Below are 14,052 nucleotides of genomic sequence, written 5' to 3' on the forward strand. Positions count from 1 at the left end.
CGGCCCACGTCCCCACAGCCATGATGCTGACCCATCATCGGGGTTGGCAGAAGCCTGGGCACCACGTGCAGAGCCTCTGCCTGGCACCGAGGCCTCGAGAGAAAGTGCAGAGCGGGGACAGCGGTGGCCGAGGCGGGGGGTGGGGGTCTTGTGCTGAGAACAACTTCGAAGTGAGATGAGGGAGGGACCACTGGGGTCTTCGAGCTCAGGCCACAGGCCTCCAGCCCCCACGCCCAGGCAGTCAATTTGCCAGGACAGACCCGGGTTAGACGTCAGGAGGGGGTGCCTGAGAGAGGGGCGCCCTGCCAGGCAGCGTGGGGCAGGAACCTGGACCCGTGCACTCACACATCCCTGCGCACACACACCTCGACATATACATTTGTGTACACACACACACACACACACACACACACGCTCACCACCGGGGAGGCTCTGGCAGGAGCCGCCAGGGAGGAACAGCCGGGCCAGGGTGCAGGAGCATCTCGTCCACCACCATGGCTGCAGCCCAGGACTCAGGCGGAGATTGTGTCCCCGTAACTGAGGCCTCTGCTCCTCCTCCCAGCCCCCCTGAAACGGGCTTGTTGGGAACTGCCTCAGGCGTGGGCGGACGGAAGGGCTGCCCATCGCCCGCTCACCACTGGCAGCAAGGAGTGCTGTGGGCGGGCGGCAGCCATGACGGCCCAGAGGCCGCGCCCAGGCGCCCTTAGGAGAAGCGCTCTCCCCACAGGCCCTGGCGCGGAGGCAGGTCCGAGTGCAAGGAGCCGGGTGCCCTTGGGAAAGCAGGAGCATGGTGGGGGCCTCTGTGGAGGGCCTGTCCCCTCCCCGTCCCCACACCCAGACCCCCGGACTCTCTTACTGACCTTCTACCAGGCCCGATTCAGCTCCCCCAAGCTTTGTGCTCCAACCAAAGCAGGACTCTTCCCTCCTACCCGGACACCTGGCCACAGCCCCAGGCTTGCACAGCGGGAGCCAGCGACGAGACCGCGCCCCTCAGCTTGCTCCTCCACCAGTGTTCCCCAGGTTCAAGATGAGGACTCCCTCAGGGACTCAGGCCAGGACCCTGGGGTTGCCCGGACCTCCCCTCACCCCATTCACGGCCAAGCCCACCTCCTCCAGCTGCACCCCAACCACACAGGCCCCCTGCCCAGGCCACCCTCACACTCAGAGTGCGACCACGTGGCCTGGGAGCCTATAAGGTGACGGGATGCACCCTGAGGTCCCCAACCTGCACACAGGGCACAGGCGGGCTGTCATCTGCTTGGGGCCTGGCTCTCATCGCGGCTCTTACACTTCCTGGCTGTGAGATCTGGGGCAAGTCCTGAAAGCTCCCCGGGGCCTCAGTTCCCTAGTGTACGAACCAGGGACAGTAGTTCCTGCTGCTCGGGCTGCACGCGCTCACACGCACACAGTGGGGGCGGCCAGGGCCAGCTGCGCCCCGCTGACGGCTCCGCCAGCAAGGCCTGTCTGCATCTCCTGCTTGCCTCTGTTCTGCCAGGGTGCCCAGGGCAAGGCCTGCTTCGGTGCCTACTGGGTCCGTCCACCTGTCAGGGAAGAGCATGATGACAGGTGTGCCGACCAGGCATCCACCTTGACCAGGTGCTCTGCCTGCCCCGCTGCGCCCCCCCCCCCGCCCCCCCCGCCCTCCACAGGCTGTGATCCGGGAGGGGGCCACGGACCTCCAGGCCTACGCGGCTGTAGGTGCGGGACTCCAGGGATCAGCCCTCCACCCTGCCACGCAAACATAAGGTCCCAGGACACAAGACGGTGGGTCCCTGGCTGGCCTGGCCAGTCCCGCAGAGGAGCTGCTGCCACCCTTCCCAGGCCACAGGAAATGGCCTGGCCCAGCTTGCAGCCAGGGCCGCAGCTCGCTTCCCTTCAGGCCTGTTTCCTTTATCCGGTTGTTTTGCTCCGAATTCACAAAGCTCAGCCTTCCCCTCCCCTCCATTTCCACCCTTCCCCCATCCCAGAGTGGAGCAGGACGGATACGATGCTACATTTTAGGACCAGCAGGAGTCCCCATCTGCCCCCGCGCCCCCCGCCCAAGCCTGCAGCGCCGACTTAGCAGGAGTCCCGTCCCGAGGCGCCCCCTGCTGGCCGAGCCTGGGAGCACCGCCGCTCCCCCCCCCCTCCCCCACACCGCGTGTGCGGGAGGCCCCAGCGCCCCCTCCCCACCGAGGCGCGGACCCGGGGCTGCCTGGCCCCACAGCTGGCAGGCGAAGAAAGAGCGAACAGGGCCGCAGCACCAGCTCAGTTTATTGGGGCCTTGCTGGGGGCGGAGGGCGGGCCCCCTCCGGGACCAGCTCGCCGGGCGGAGGGCGGGCCCCCTCCGGGACCAGCTCGCCAGGCGGGCCCCGCCTCCCAGTCCCGGGCCCTCCGAGGAGTGCGGGCCGCGGCGAGGGAGGGGCCGGGCCGCAAGGCCCTTTCCCAGACCCGCGCGCTCGGGGCGCTTAGGAGCCCCAGGAGCCGTCGGTGGCCGCGGCGCGCAGCGCGAAGAGCTTCTCCCAGCAGGTGGCGACGGCGTCCAGGGCGCGCAGCAGGAGCCGCCTCCGGCCGCCCCGACGCCGAACAGGGCGCGTCTCGGGCCGCCGGCTCCGCTGTCGGGGACGCGTCGGTCAGGGCGTGGGCACGGTCCCCGCCCGCCCCCTCCCCCGCAGCTCGTGTCCAGCCCCTGGCAAGGGAGACCGCGGGGCCGTGGGAGCGAGCGGGGACGCGCACCTGGCGCAGCGTCCGGCAGTGGCGCCGCATCACCGCCTCGGTGCGCACGGCCACGGTCCAAGCCGCCTTTTCCAGAGCCCCGCGGCGGCCCCCGGCCACCGCCCCACGTAGGGTCCGACCCAGGGCCACGATGGACAGTAGGATACTGTGCTCCTGGGGAGGGGAGGAAGCGGGGGACTGGGGGAGGAGCCCCGTGGGGAGGGGGCTGGAGGGCTTGGGTGGTGATGTCTCCATACCTTCTGGGCGCCACAGGAGGCTCCCACCCGGCCCCGCCATCGGGAGGCCGCGGCTCCAGTCAGGTTTTTCTGGATGAAATGGAGCTGTCTGGAGCCCGGCCCGGTCCACCTCACCGCGGCCTGCAGGTCCTCGAAGATGACCGCGCGGTAGTGGTGGAGCACGTCTGGGACGCTGCAGGCGCCGAGCCTGGCCCGGCCCGGTGCAGCCCCCAGCAGCGCCAGCAGGAGCGCCCAGAGCGCGGGCCTGGGGGGCCCCTGGAAGGGATACAGGCTCAGAGTCTGCGGAGGGGCCGACCCTCCTGCAGCACTGCGGGCAATGTGCTCCCCGCCCCTGCACCCGACTCCACACACACGTACAAAGGAATCGCTGAGCTGGTATAACGGAGACGTCGCCATGCCATTCAACAAATGCTCTAGGCACAGGGCTGGCAGGTTTGGGGAAGGACAGACGACAGCGCCCGCAGCTCTGGTCTGCATGGGTGTGAGGGCCCAAGTGCCCATAAGACTGGAGGGCAGGACTGACCCAGGTCTGGCTACAGCAGGAAGCACCCCCTGTACAGCCTCACCCTTGGCCATGCCCTGACCCATGCCCACCAGAGCTGGGCTCATCTCCAGGTGCCCCACAGGAGAGGGCAGAACTGATCCGCCCCCTCGATGGCCGGGCAGCTCCTCCTCACCCTCCCCCATGGCTCTGCTACCAGCTCTGAGAGCCATGGGGGCTGGGGTTCCCTTGCACCCCCAACCCAACCAGGACAGGGGTGAGGGCTCAGAGCTCAAGGCCACACCCCCTTGGAAGGGGAAGGCTTGGGGAAAGCCCAAGGCGAAGGGAGGAAGGGGACTGCGGTCCACACCACCAGGGCTCCCCTCCCCCAGAATGAAGAGAACTGGCTCTCACGGGGAAGAAGCCCACCCCCACTCACAAGCCCAAACATCAGAGAGCAAGAGCAGCTTGTCTGCAGGCTCCCAGCCCCCAGGCTGGAGTCACACAGCACTGGAAAATCAATCATGCGAACCCAGCGAGACTTGGGACTCAAGACACAGGACTCGACTCTGCTTCCCAGCCTGGCAGGAGAGCCTGACCACGCAGGGCCGGACCTGGAGTCCGTGGGGGCTCCCTGCCTGAGGCACCTGGCAGCGTCGGCTGGAGGATCAAATGCAATTAGCTGTGGGCCCTTCTCGAAACCCACCCCCTCCCTAGACAGGCTTAGCATGATGGTCGACTCGGTCGCCCCCTCTGCCTGCTGAGGGTCAGAGATCATAGTGAGAACAAGAGCCGTTGGTGCTGGAAGGATGTCCAAGTGGGGTAGGTTGGTTGCCCAGGGGGTCCCGGGAAGGCCTGTCTGCCCCTGACCAGGGCCCGAGGCTCAGGCCAGCCCAACCCATGAGGACACGGTGGCCCCAGCTCCAGGAGGGAGACTCCCCCCCCACCCCCACCCCCACCCCGCCGCCGCTGCCGGGAAGGCCAGTCAGGAGCACTCCGGGCCAGGCTGCAGTGACGGGAACCAAGGGGGATTTCCCGGTGGGGACACAGCGGGACAGCAGCCTCTCCTGGGCTGTGCGCGCTCCCTGCCCCTCAGCCGAAGTCAGCCCCCTCCCCAGCGGCCCACCGCTGCTCACCATGGGTTTCTCAGGGTCAGGCCCTCCCTCACTCCCGCCAGTGGGCCTCGGACATAGTCCTGGGGTCCTCAGGTGGGGAGTGCCGCTGCGCTCCAGGTCCTGCTCCAAACCCGGCCAACAAGGCTTCCCTGGACGGCAGGCAGACGAGGCTTTTGAAGTTGGCTCCTCTGAGCAAAGGGGGGAGGGAGCAGCAGGGAGGCCCCAGGATCCCAGCCCTGCCCCCTCCCTCTCCCCACCGCTATCCAATCACTTCTTCAATTAACCTGACCCTGGAGCCCAGCCCCAGCGGGCTGTCTTCCCACCCAGTGGATCTTGGATTAAGCCATCGGACCTGGGAGATCTTCTCTGCCAGGGAGGGGGTAGGGTGCTCGGTGGGCAGAGAGCAGGGCAGGGCCCAGCTGGTGGGGAAGGGCAGCCAGGAGAAGCGGGGGCCGCCCTGCGCCCTCCTCCAGGGCCTTCCTCAGTGGTCAGCAGGTGCTGCCTCTGCCAGGAGCCTGGCCACCGGCAGGACCAGGTGAGCAGGACTTAACCCCCCCCACCCCCCAGCTCCCCCACCCTGACGTCCGGGGGGTCCTGCCCCAGCAGGTCCCAGGCAGGGGACTTCCCGGGCTCCCCGCTGGCCGAGCACTCAGGGGAGAGCTGCTTCCCACTGCTCGCCCGTCCTGGGCTGAGGGGGGTCTTTTGCTGGGGGAGCTCACGGCCACTCGCCCAGCCAGGCCTGCAGGGAGCTGGGCCGCAGCACCCTGCCGGGCGGTATCCTGGTGCTGCCCAGCCCTGCCCCCAGCAGTGCCTCCGAACAAGGGAAGCCTAGGAACTCAGCTAGCCTTGAGCTGGAACTGAAAAATGTCAGTGGAAGAAAAGCTAAGATATGTTTTTCCCAGGGAGAAAAGTAGTTTCACCACCACCTCGAGGCATTGAGAAAACAATCCCCAGGCAAATGAGGAAGGACATTTGCACGTGGACAATCAGATGCTCTGGAACGTTCCAAGCGCCCTGTGGGAGGCCTCACCTGACCTGAGATCAGAGAAAGCGTCCGGGAGAAGCCACAACCAAGGGCTGCCAGCTGCCCTGTGGCCGCAGCCAAGTCACTGCCCCCTCCTGGGCCTCAGTTTCCACATCTGTACAGGGACAGGCTTTCAAGCTCCTAAAAACTTCAGGACTCGCTTTTCAGCGCAACGGGCAGGATCCCTCCCACCTCCTCCAGAAGAGACCAAAGGCGACTCCTGAGGGTCAGTGCACACACCCAGGAACCCCCGGCACGGCCCTCGGGGACCGGCACGGCCCTCGGGGACCGGCTGACCTCGGGTGACGAGAGGAAGGGTTTCCAGAGCCACAGACCATCCGTGAGCGGGGCCTGCCCCGGCCGCCCACCCTGGCACCAACAGTTCCTGACCCCACACAGGGATGGTCCGATCCCGCCCAGGGCTGGCCACGTCCTTGTGGCTCCCAGAGCATCGGAGGTGGACCCGGCTGGGCCCGCGCTCTGCAGGCGGACGCCCACGCCCTTGGTGCTGATGAGGAGGGCATGCTCCCCAACCTCGGCTGCTGCCAGAGGGCTAAGCCACGGGTCAGTGACTGACCCGCAGAACGAGGCACCGAGGAGCCCCTCTGGGATCGTTTCTTACAGAAGAACATGTGGGAATAACTGCCAGCCGCCCTTCTCGTCACCACACGTGACAATCCGCATCTCTTCTCTCTGGCCCATGGCCTCTGGACCAACCCTGGCCTCCGGCCAGATGTCTCCAGCCGTGGCCAACGCACCCCCTTCCAAGAGAACTAGCTAGTTTCCAACTGGACACAGACGCAGGGATCCAGAGCCCGAGGAAGTCTTTCATCCTCACATGGTGAAAACACACTCAAGTCTCCCAAGTAATGAATGCATTTTCAGTCTAGAGAGAGGACAGTTACAAGTGCTTTAGCATAAAATTGCTGACTACAAATTAGCAAAAGTGAATTCACCTGCCAATGGGAGCGAGCCTCTCACACGCTGGGGGCAGCACCTCAGGGGCCAGGCCCGTCCGCACCCAGGAAAGTCACCTACCCAGGGGCACACGCAGCCTGCCGCTGTGGGCGGGTGGGGGCCGCAGACAACCCCGGGGCGGGAGAGCGCGTGCACCCGCAGGGGCACTGGAGTCACCGGGCCAGCCAGACCCCGGCTGTCCCCACGCAGGGCTTTTACCCAGGACATGAGGTCCCGCCACCGTCTCCATAAAGCCCTGGAGAGCCTCACCGCTCCCCTGGCGTCTCCCCTGTGGGCACGGGCTCTCACGAGGCCTCCTGGAAAGTGAGCCCCGTCCAGCGTGGGGCAGACTGGGGCGGCCAAAGCGCACGAGGGGAGGGCTCGGAGAACACCCGCCGGCCACGAACCCCGCAACTACTAGAAAGCCTTTAATCAAAGACAGGACAGACAGCTCTCGCACCCCCCGCCCCGCCCCCAGCCAGTGCAGGGCCGGAACGGTCAGAAGGCGTTCTTGATGCAGGCTGCCACCAGCACCAGGATCTCCCCGATCTTCCGCTGCCAGTTGGCGATGTCCTTGGACGTGGCGCACCACAGCTCCCCGTGCCGGGGCTCGGCGTTCTCGCAGCGCCTTCTCACCTCCTCCCGCTGCTCCTGGGTGGGGACCGCGGGCGTGTGAGGCGCCCCCACTCCCCCGCCGCCCCCAGTCCCGCCACCCGGGAGCAGGCCCACCACATTCCACCAGGCCTCACACCAGTGCCCGCACCCGCCCCCCAACTAGGAGCCGACCAGCTCCCCCAAGCCTCGCTTCCACGTCCCGTGGGGACCCCACGGGACTGGGCTCCGGGAGGGCTCCTGCACAGCAGGACAGGGCCCCCGAGGCACAAGGACGACCCCCAGGCCTCCAGCTCCAGCCCCATTTCTGCCATGGCCCGAGCCCCCATCACAACCAACTCATTAAAAGATGCCCCAAACAGCTAAATCTCAGGCTGAGAGGCTCCAGGGCTGTAGCCAGAAAGCCGCGTGGAAGCTGAATCGGCCGTCAGCGCTGCGGGACAGGCGGGGCAGGGGCAGCGGGCGGCAGGTGACTCACCTCCGTGCCGTGCTGCAGCTCGAACTTGTAGAAGAAGGCCCAGGCATCCCCCAGGTCCGAGTCGATCTTCACGGTGCGGTGGAACCACTCCCGGGCCTTGGTGATCTTCCGCTCGCTCCAGAACAGCCTGTGTGGGGAAGCAGCAGGGCGAGACCGAGTGAGTGGCCAGGGGACGGTGCTGGGGGGCACTCTGGGGACGGTGCTGGGGGGCACTCTGGGGCCGCAGGAGCCACGCTGGGGGTGGCCCTGGCCTCCTCGGGCCACAGCTCGCTCCCGGGTGGGCTGGACGACGAGCCTGGTGAGCCTAGTGGCCTGCCACGGGCAGCCACAGCGGCACAGAGCCTGGCGCAGGCGCTGCTGGTCTTGTCCTCTCCCTGGAGAGCGTGGGCTTCCCACAGGGGTGCCAAGGAACCAGTCCTGACCACCCGGAAACCACTCCAGGTGACTAACCTGAAACCCTCCTTCAAGTGTCTAACCAAAGCATTTCTTAAAAAAACCACCCACAGAGCAAGAACTTCAAACTCCCTTAAATTATTTTCCTTTGAGTAAAATACAGGGAGATGAAAGTAATAAACCTGACAAAAATCAAGTCAAGGCTTTGATTCGGGAAAGTGAAGTTTCCGCCTGCTCCTCCATATTCACCTTCTGGAACGTTCTGCCCTACCAGGCAGCTCCAGCAGGAACCCAAGCCAACAGTGAGAACCTGGGCTATACCAGCAGACACAGAAACCTGAAAACTAGGCCCAGGAGAGGACCCACAGCGTCAGAAACCAAGTCAGGGGCCCAGGGAGCCTTGCCGACATGCCAGCGAGGGGAGGGCAGGCCAGCGGGGAGGCACGGTGGGCACTGACAGCCGGGGCCTGTGGGTGGCTTCCATCCTCCACCCAGCTCCGCAGCCAGAAGCACCAGAGCAGACGGAGCAGACGTGCACCACGCACCCTCCAGGCAGCTGTTTGGGCTGGTCTCAGCTACAAAACGGAACAATTTCACGCTCTGATAGCTTGATTGTTTTTTAAGCCTTGTGGTATTCTTAATTGCTAATGTTAGATAAACTGTGATTTAAAGAGCACAAACCCAGATAGCAGCACACAGAGCACCAGCCTGGGAACAGCAAGGAGGAGCCTGTTTACCTTACAAAGCCTTTTATGAGGTTTTATGGCAGCCCTATCAGAATGGAGTAGGAATAGGAGGCGGAAGCACAGGGCGGGCGGGAGGGAGGGAGCCGCCAGGTGGGGGGCAGCCCAGGCTGCGGCCCAGGCTGCGCCTCAGGGGCCTGCGGGAAGCCCCACGCACAGTGCCCTCGGCCCCTACGGAGGAGGTGCTGGCAGGAGCTGAGCAAGCAGCTGGGCCAGGCTCCTGCCGGGGCAGCAACAGCGCACAGGAGCTCCTGGGCCCCCACACACCCCCGGCCCAGCTGAGAGCCCGAGGAGCCCTCCGCGCCCCAACCCCAGTCGCTCCTAGCCCGGCCACACCCAACCCCGGCCCGGTACTCAGGTTGCTCCTCTCAGGCCGTCGTCCTCCTTCTAGAAGGGAGCAGAGACCCTGCGGGGCCAGGAGGTTCTGAAGGCCCTCCACGCCTCCCCAGGGAGCCCCGGACCCAGCACCCTGCATGAGCTTGCAGTGGGAGGTCGCTTGCTCACCTCCTCTTGCCCTTGAGGCTGGGAGGTGGCCTCCACACCCCCAGGCACACTGACGGCCTGACCAACGGCCCCTGGGTTGTTCTCGGGGTCACACAGGTCAAAGGGTCTGGTTTCTGGAAACAACTGTCTTGCTTACAGCCCTCTGAACCAAAAGAAGGTTCGCTTGTAACCTAAATTCCGTGTGGACCAGCCTCAGCAAGCCTCTGTCTGTCCTGCAACCCAAGGCCCGCATAGGAATAAACTGAGTAGTAGAGACAGAGAGAGCAGAGCCACAGGAAAGAACCAGGACAGAGGGTCGGGGTCCAGAAGAGGCCGCCCTCCTGGGGGTCCAGGACGACCCAGGCCATCCAGGTAGCCCATGCCCAGGGGGCCTCTGCCCAGAGATGCGCGCGGTCATGGAGCTGCGGAGGCTGCGGACCAGGGGAGCCCGCCCTGCTCCGGGGCCAGCGGGAGGCGCCGCACCGCCACCAGGACGCCGACTCACTTGGCCACGGCCAGGAGCACGTGCGGGTCGTGCTCACACCGCTTCAGGGCGTCCACGCTCTTGGTCTTCCGCTGGGGCCTCGCCTCCAGGAAGACGGCTTCAGACCACAGGACCCCTGAAATCCAGACACACAGACGTCTGCCTCAGCTTTCAGAGGTGTGCCCGTCCACACACAGGCTGCCCAAGGGCAGCCTTCGAAGACTGAGGGTGTCCGCAGCTGCACCTCCCGCATGGCCGCTCACGTCTGCTCGGGCAGAGAGCAGAGGCCGCCTGTGCTGCCGGTCCCACTGCCCACCTGGAGCCACAGGGCCCCACTGGCACGGATGGGACAACATCCTGGGGGCGGCGAGGCTGGAAGCCCCAACAACTTCCAAGGGTTCACTCCCAGGGCCTCAATGACTTCACAGCTGAGAATTTATTGTAACAAAATAACCAAAAGTGCTACTAAAGATGCAGGCAGAGAGACAACCTGGGATTGATAGCAGCCTGCAAACTGGCCCCCCAGTGAGTGGTGTATTTCTGACATACACGCAGGTAATTCTACGATGCCACTAAAAAATGTGCGATCTTAAGAATTCAGTAATGAAAAATTCTCACAAAATTTTCAGCTTTAGCAAAAGGCACGGGGCTTCCCTGCCTGGTGGCACAGTGGTTAAGAACCCACCTGCCAATGCAGGGGACACGGGTTCGAGCCGTGGTCCAGGAAGATCCCACATGCCGTGGAGCAACTAAGCCCGTGTGCCGTAACTACTGAGCCTGCGCTCTAGAGCCCGCGAGCCACAACTACTGAAGCCCACGCGCCTGGAGCCCATGCTCCACAACAAGTGATGCCACCGCAATGAGAAGCCCACGCACCGCAAGGAAGAGTAGCCCCCGCTCGCCGCAACTAGAGGAAGCCCACGTGCGGCAACGAAGACCCAACACAGTCCCAAAAAAAAAAAAAAAAAAAAAAAAATGCACAAAACCAAACACACAGTATGACTTTTTGTGCAATAATACAAGTTGTAAAAATACAAACAAGCTAAAAGCAGTGATTTCCGAGTACTGGGCTTACAGGTGATTTTCATGTCCTTTTCTGCTCCAAATTCGTTTATACTGCACATGCACTAACTTACAGACTTGAGATGAAAGAGTAAAAAATTAAATTATATCAAAAAAGAAATGGTAGCACCTCAGAACACGAGGTCGAACTCCTCACGTTGAGGCTTGGATTCAGTCGTCTAAATGACCGCGTATAACAGATGTTATTTCTGTCTATTTGAACCTGACGCCCCCTGTCTGGCCTGGGAGCGGGGTGCTCACCGGAGTTGGGGCACTCCTGCAGCGCCTTGGCCATGAGCGTGCTGGCGATGTTCTTCAGCCCCGCGCGGTACTCCAGCCGCACGGACTCCAGCCTGCGGAGAGAGGCCCGAGGCGGGGGTCGAGCGCCGTCCACGGGCAGCCCGACGACAAGCGGAAGGTCCTGGGGAGCCGCAGGGGCTGGATTTCCCTGCTCTGCCCAGCGGCTCATCTACCAGAGGAGGGAGACACTGGTGACCCCCCACCCTCAAGCCGCCGCAGGAGCCGACACCTGGGACTCTGATGTCATTGAGGTGCGAACGAAGACGGCCAGGATGCAGACAGACAGGCCTGCTGATGGCTGCTGGGGCGCCGCAGTGAGCTGACGCCCTGAAGGCGCACGCTGCACCTCTGTGTGCACAGCCTCCTATGGACATTCTTCACCCGGCAAACTCCTATTCGTCCCTCAAGGCCTTTCCCAGATATCACCTCTTCTGTAGAGTCCACTCTCTCGGTGTCATCCGCCCCCGATGCCCCATCAACAGCTCCTGGCTCTCCTGGGGAACCCTTAATCTGAACACAAGCTACACTGTGTCCAACTACCTTCAGGCCCGTCTGAACCCTCCCACGGCCGAGACCGGACTCCTCACGGCTGGCACCTTCCCACGGAGCCTGAGCTGGAAATGCTGCACCAAGTCCTCGGCCTGAGGGTGTGAGCGAGGTTGGCTCACGGGGGGGCGGCGCAGGGGCTCACCACAGGCCGGGGTTCTTCGGGTTCTTCAGGCGAGACTTCTCCAGAATGGCCCGAGCTCGGGTCAGCTGCCCAACCTTCTCCTCCAGCCGGGAAAGCAAAAGCCACAGGGGTGTGGAGTGGGGACATTTCTTCAACTGCAGCCACAGACACAAGTGAGAGAGGGCTCAGCTGGCATCTGGGAGGGGCTGTAACAGCCGTGGTGGCTCCTCCAGCCGGGAGTGAGGGCCACCTTTTGCCTCCAGAGACCCAGCCGCTTCACGCCCAGGCGTGTGTCTACACGCACGGCTGTCTTGTGCACACGTGCACGGGGTGCGTGTTCATGAGCACGCTGTGCCATGTGCACGCACACACGGGTGTTGACTCAGCAGCCTGTGCCTCACGTGGGCCGTAAATCGTACTCTGCTGAGTGCACAGCCTGGTGGGGGGCAGAAGCCGGGACCGGGTTAGGGGACGGGTCTGCCCCGAGCCCGCAGCTCCTGCGAGCCTGGGCCCGAGCAGGCCGTTGAGCGGCTGCCGCGGGAGGAGAGGGCGCGCGGGCCCGGGCGGAGGCTCACCCCCTGGCTGTAGGCCTCCCGGGCCTTCTCCACGAGCCCCTCCTGCTCCTCCATCTGGCCCCTCATCATCCAGAGCTTGGGGAAGTCCTCGTAGTGCCTCAGCGCCTCCTCGCACAGCTCCTGGGCGGCCGCGATCTTCCCCAGCACCCACTCCAACTTCACAGACTTCATGAACACCTGAGGGATCAGACGGCCTCAGCCCGGCTCCGGCGCTGAGCCTGGGCCGGGCCGGCCCCTTCCTGGCACTCGCCTCACCGAGAGCTCACCCCGAGCGCTGTCTCGTATCTTCTGGGACAAGCTAGGGCTACACACATGAATGCATCTTAAAGCCAAGAGTGAACAAATGAGCTCCGAGCCCCGTGGCCTCAGGCGGGGAGCGGGGGCGCGGGGGGTCCCCGCCCGTGGCGGGCAGGGCGGCTCTGCTTACCCGGGCGGTGGGCGCGCTGCTCCGTGCCTTGGCCAGCAGCCTGCGGGCCCGCTCGTACTCGTTGTTCTCGGACTCTAGCTTCACAGCCGCCAGCCAGATCTCCTCGCTGTTGGGGTTAGCCTGCGGGGCGAGCACGCAGCATGAGAAGCGAGCAGGGCGAGGGCACCCTAACCAAAGGCAGCCCGCCTGGCAGCCAGACCGGGCCTCACTCGGCAGCAGGACGTCTGACCCAGGCATGGCCTGGGCTAACGGGGAACACAGCAGAGTCCAGCCCCGGGACACCGACTTCCTCACAAACAAGCCAGCCTGGTCTCACTGGCACAGACGTGCAGCCTCCATGGCACTGGGGCCGTGGTGCCAACCGCCACCCTCTGCCTGCTGACGCCGTCGCTCACATCCCACCCGCGTGGATCCGCCCACCCAACCCTGCTCTTTCCCAAGCCTGGCAATGAGGAACTGGCCGTCCCAGTGTGTCAACGTGGATAGGACGGAAGGATGCCCGGGACATCACGGACGGCGCGGAGAGGGCTCCCAGGGTCAGGACTGGGTCACGTACAACCCAGAGTCCAGCAGACACGGGGGTGGCGCCCTCCGGCCTCCTGAAAGCACAGCCAGCTGCTGGCCACACTCAGCCTGACCACGCCCCCAACCTGAGAAGCAGCCCCCCGGTGGCAGCTAAGGAGAAGAGGGGCACTGCCCGGGCAGTGGCGGGAGAGCGCCGGGACCACTGGGAAAGGAGGAGTGTCCTCCACCCTGGGCGCCCAGACGACAGCTGAGAGCAGACGGGAGACCCAGGCCAGGCCCCTCCACGTATTTACTCAGGGAAGGACAGGCTTGACTATGCCAGCCTGGGTGACAACAGAGTGACGCAGACTCTCGTTTATACAAAAGCGTGCTGCAAACCACTGGCTAACACCCCTGCGGTCATAAAGTATTAGGATGTTACACGTGACAATCAAAATCAGGTCCTAAGAAAAACGCACAGGGACTGCCCACGTGGTCCAGTGGTTAAGACTCTGCGCTTCCAATGCAGGGGGCGCGGGTTCGATCCCTGGTCAGGAAACTAAGATCCCACATGCCGTGCGGCGCAGCCAAAAAAGAGGAAAAAAAAAAATCTAAAAAAAGAAACGAAAAATGCACAGCTCACGGCATCAGCCGTGGTAAGCCTGCTAGGCGCAGCTGTCTGAGCCCAACTCCACCCGCCGACGGGCCTGGGCAGCGCCAGGTGGCCCACGTGTGACCCCAATGCAGGCACCCATGCTCGGGCCTTCCTCCTGCAGGGACTGGACACCCTAAT

At 64.3% G+C, this 14,052-nt stretch overlaps 2 protein-coding genes across 2 annotated transcripts in view; both read right to left on the reverse strand.

The window, feature by feature from the left end:
* Positions 1 to 2,447: 2,447 nt before the first annotated feature.
* C16H20orf204 (chromosome 16 C20orf204 homolog) lies at positions 2,448 to 3,638 on the reverse strand. The gene is made up of 4 exons (XM_068565797.1): positions 3,510 to 3,638; positions 2,952 to 3,206; positions 2,716 to 2,868; positions 2,448 to 2,594 (listed from the first exon to the last, which is right to left on the reverse strand). The coding sequence occupies exons 1-4, from the start codon at positions 3,636 to 3,638 to the stop codon at positions 2,448 to 2,450; spliced, it is 684 nt and encodes a 227-aa protein (XP_068421898.1).
* A 3,305-nt stretch (positions 3,639 to 6,943) lies between these two features.
* PRPF6 (pre-mRNA processing factor 6) overlaps positions 6,944 to 14,052 on the reverse strand; it is a 36,381-nt gene continuing 29,272 nt past the window's right edge. Inside the window, exons 15-21 of the mRNA XM_068565657.1 lie at positions 12,756 to 12,875; positions 12,329 to 12,505; positions 11,775 to 11,908; positions 11,045 to 11,136; positions 9,743 to 9,857; positions 7,619 to 7,745; positions 6,944 to 7,179 (exon numbers count right to left, since the gene is read on the reverse strand). Coding sequence (XP_068421758.1) covers positions 7,027 to 7,179; positions 7,619 to 7,745; positions 9,743 to 9,857; positions 11,045 to 11,136; positions 11,775 to 11,908; positions 12,329 to 12,505; positions 12,756 to 12,875 — 918 coding nt within the window. The 3' untranslated portion in view covers positions 6,944 to 7,026. The remainder of the gene's footprint in view (positions 7,180 to 7,618; positions 7,746 to 9,742; positions 9,858 to 11,044; positions 11,137 to 11,774; positions 11,909 to 12,328; positions 12,506 to 12,755; positions 12,876 to 14,052) is intronic.

This window comes from Eschrichtius robustus, chromosome 16, assembly GCF_028021215.1.
Source record: "Eschrichtius robustus isolate mEscRob2 chromosome 16, mEscRob2.pri, whole genome shotgun sequence".
Lineage (NCBI taxonomy): Eukaryota > Metazoa > Chordata > Mammalia > Artiodactyla > Eschrichtiidae > Eschrichtius > Eschrichtius robustus.

Excerpts from the sequence above, each read along its gene's own strand:
- C16H20orf204 (XM_068565797.1), bottom strand. The coding sequence starts at position 3,638 with ATGGGGGAGGGTGAGGAGGAGCTGCCCGGCCATCGAGGGGGCGGATCA. Across the intron at positions 2,869-2,951 it reads CCTCCTGTGGCGCCCAGAAG|GAGCACAGTATCCTACTGTC; the intron begins GTATGGAGACAT and ends TCCCCTCCCCAG. Across the intron at positions 2,595-2,715 it reads ACTGCCGGACGCTGCGCCAG|CGGAGCCGGCGGCCCGAGAC; the intron begins GTGCGCGTCCCC and ends CGTCCCCGACAG.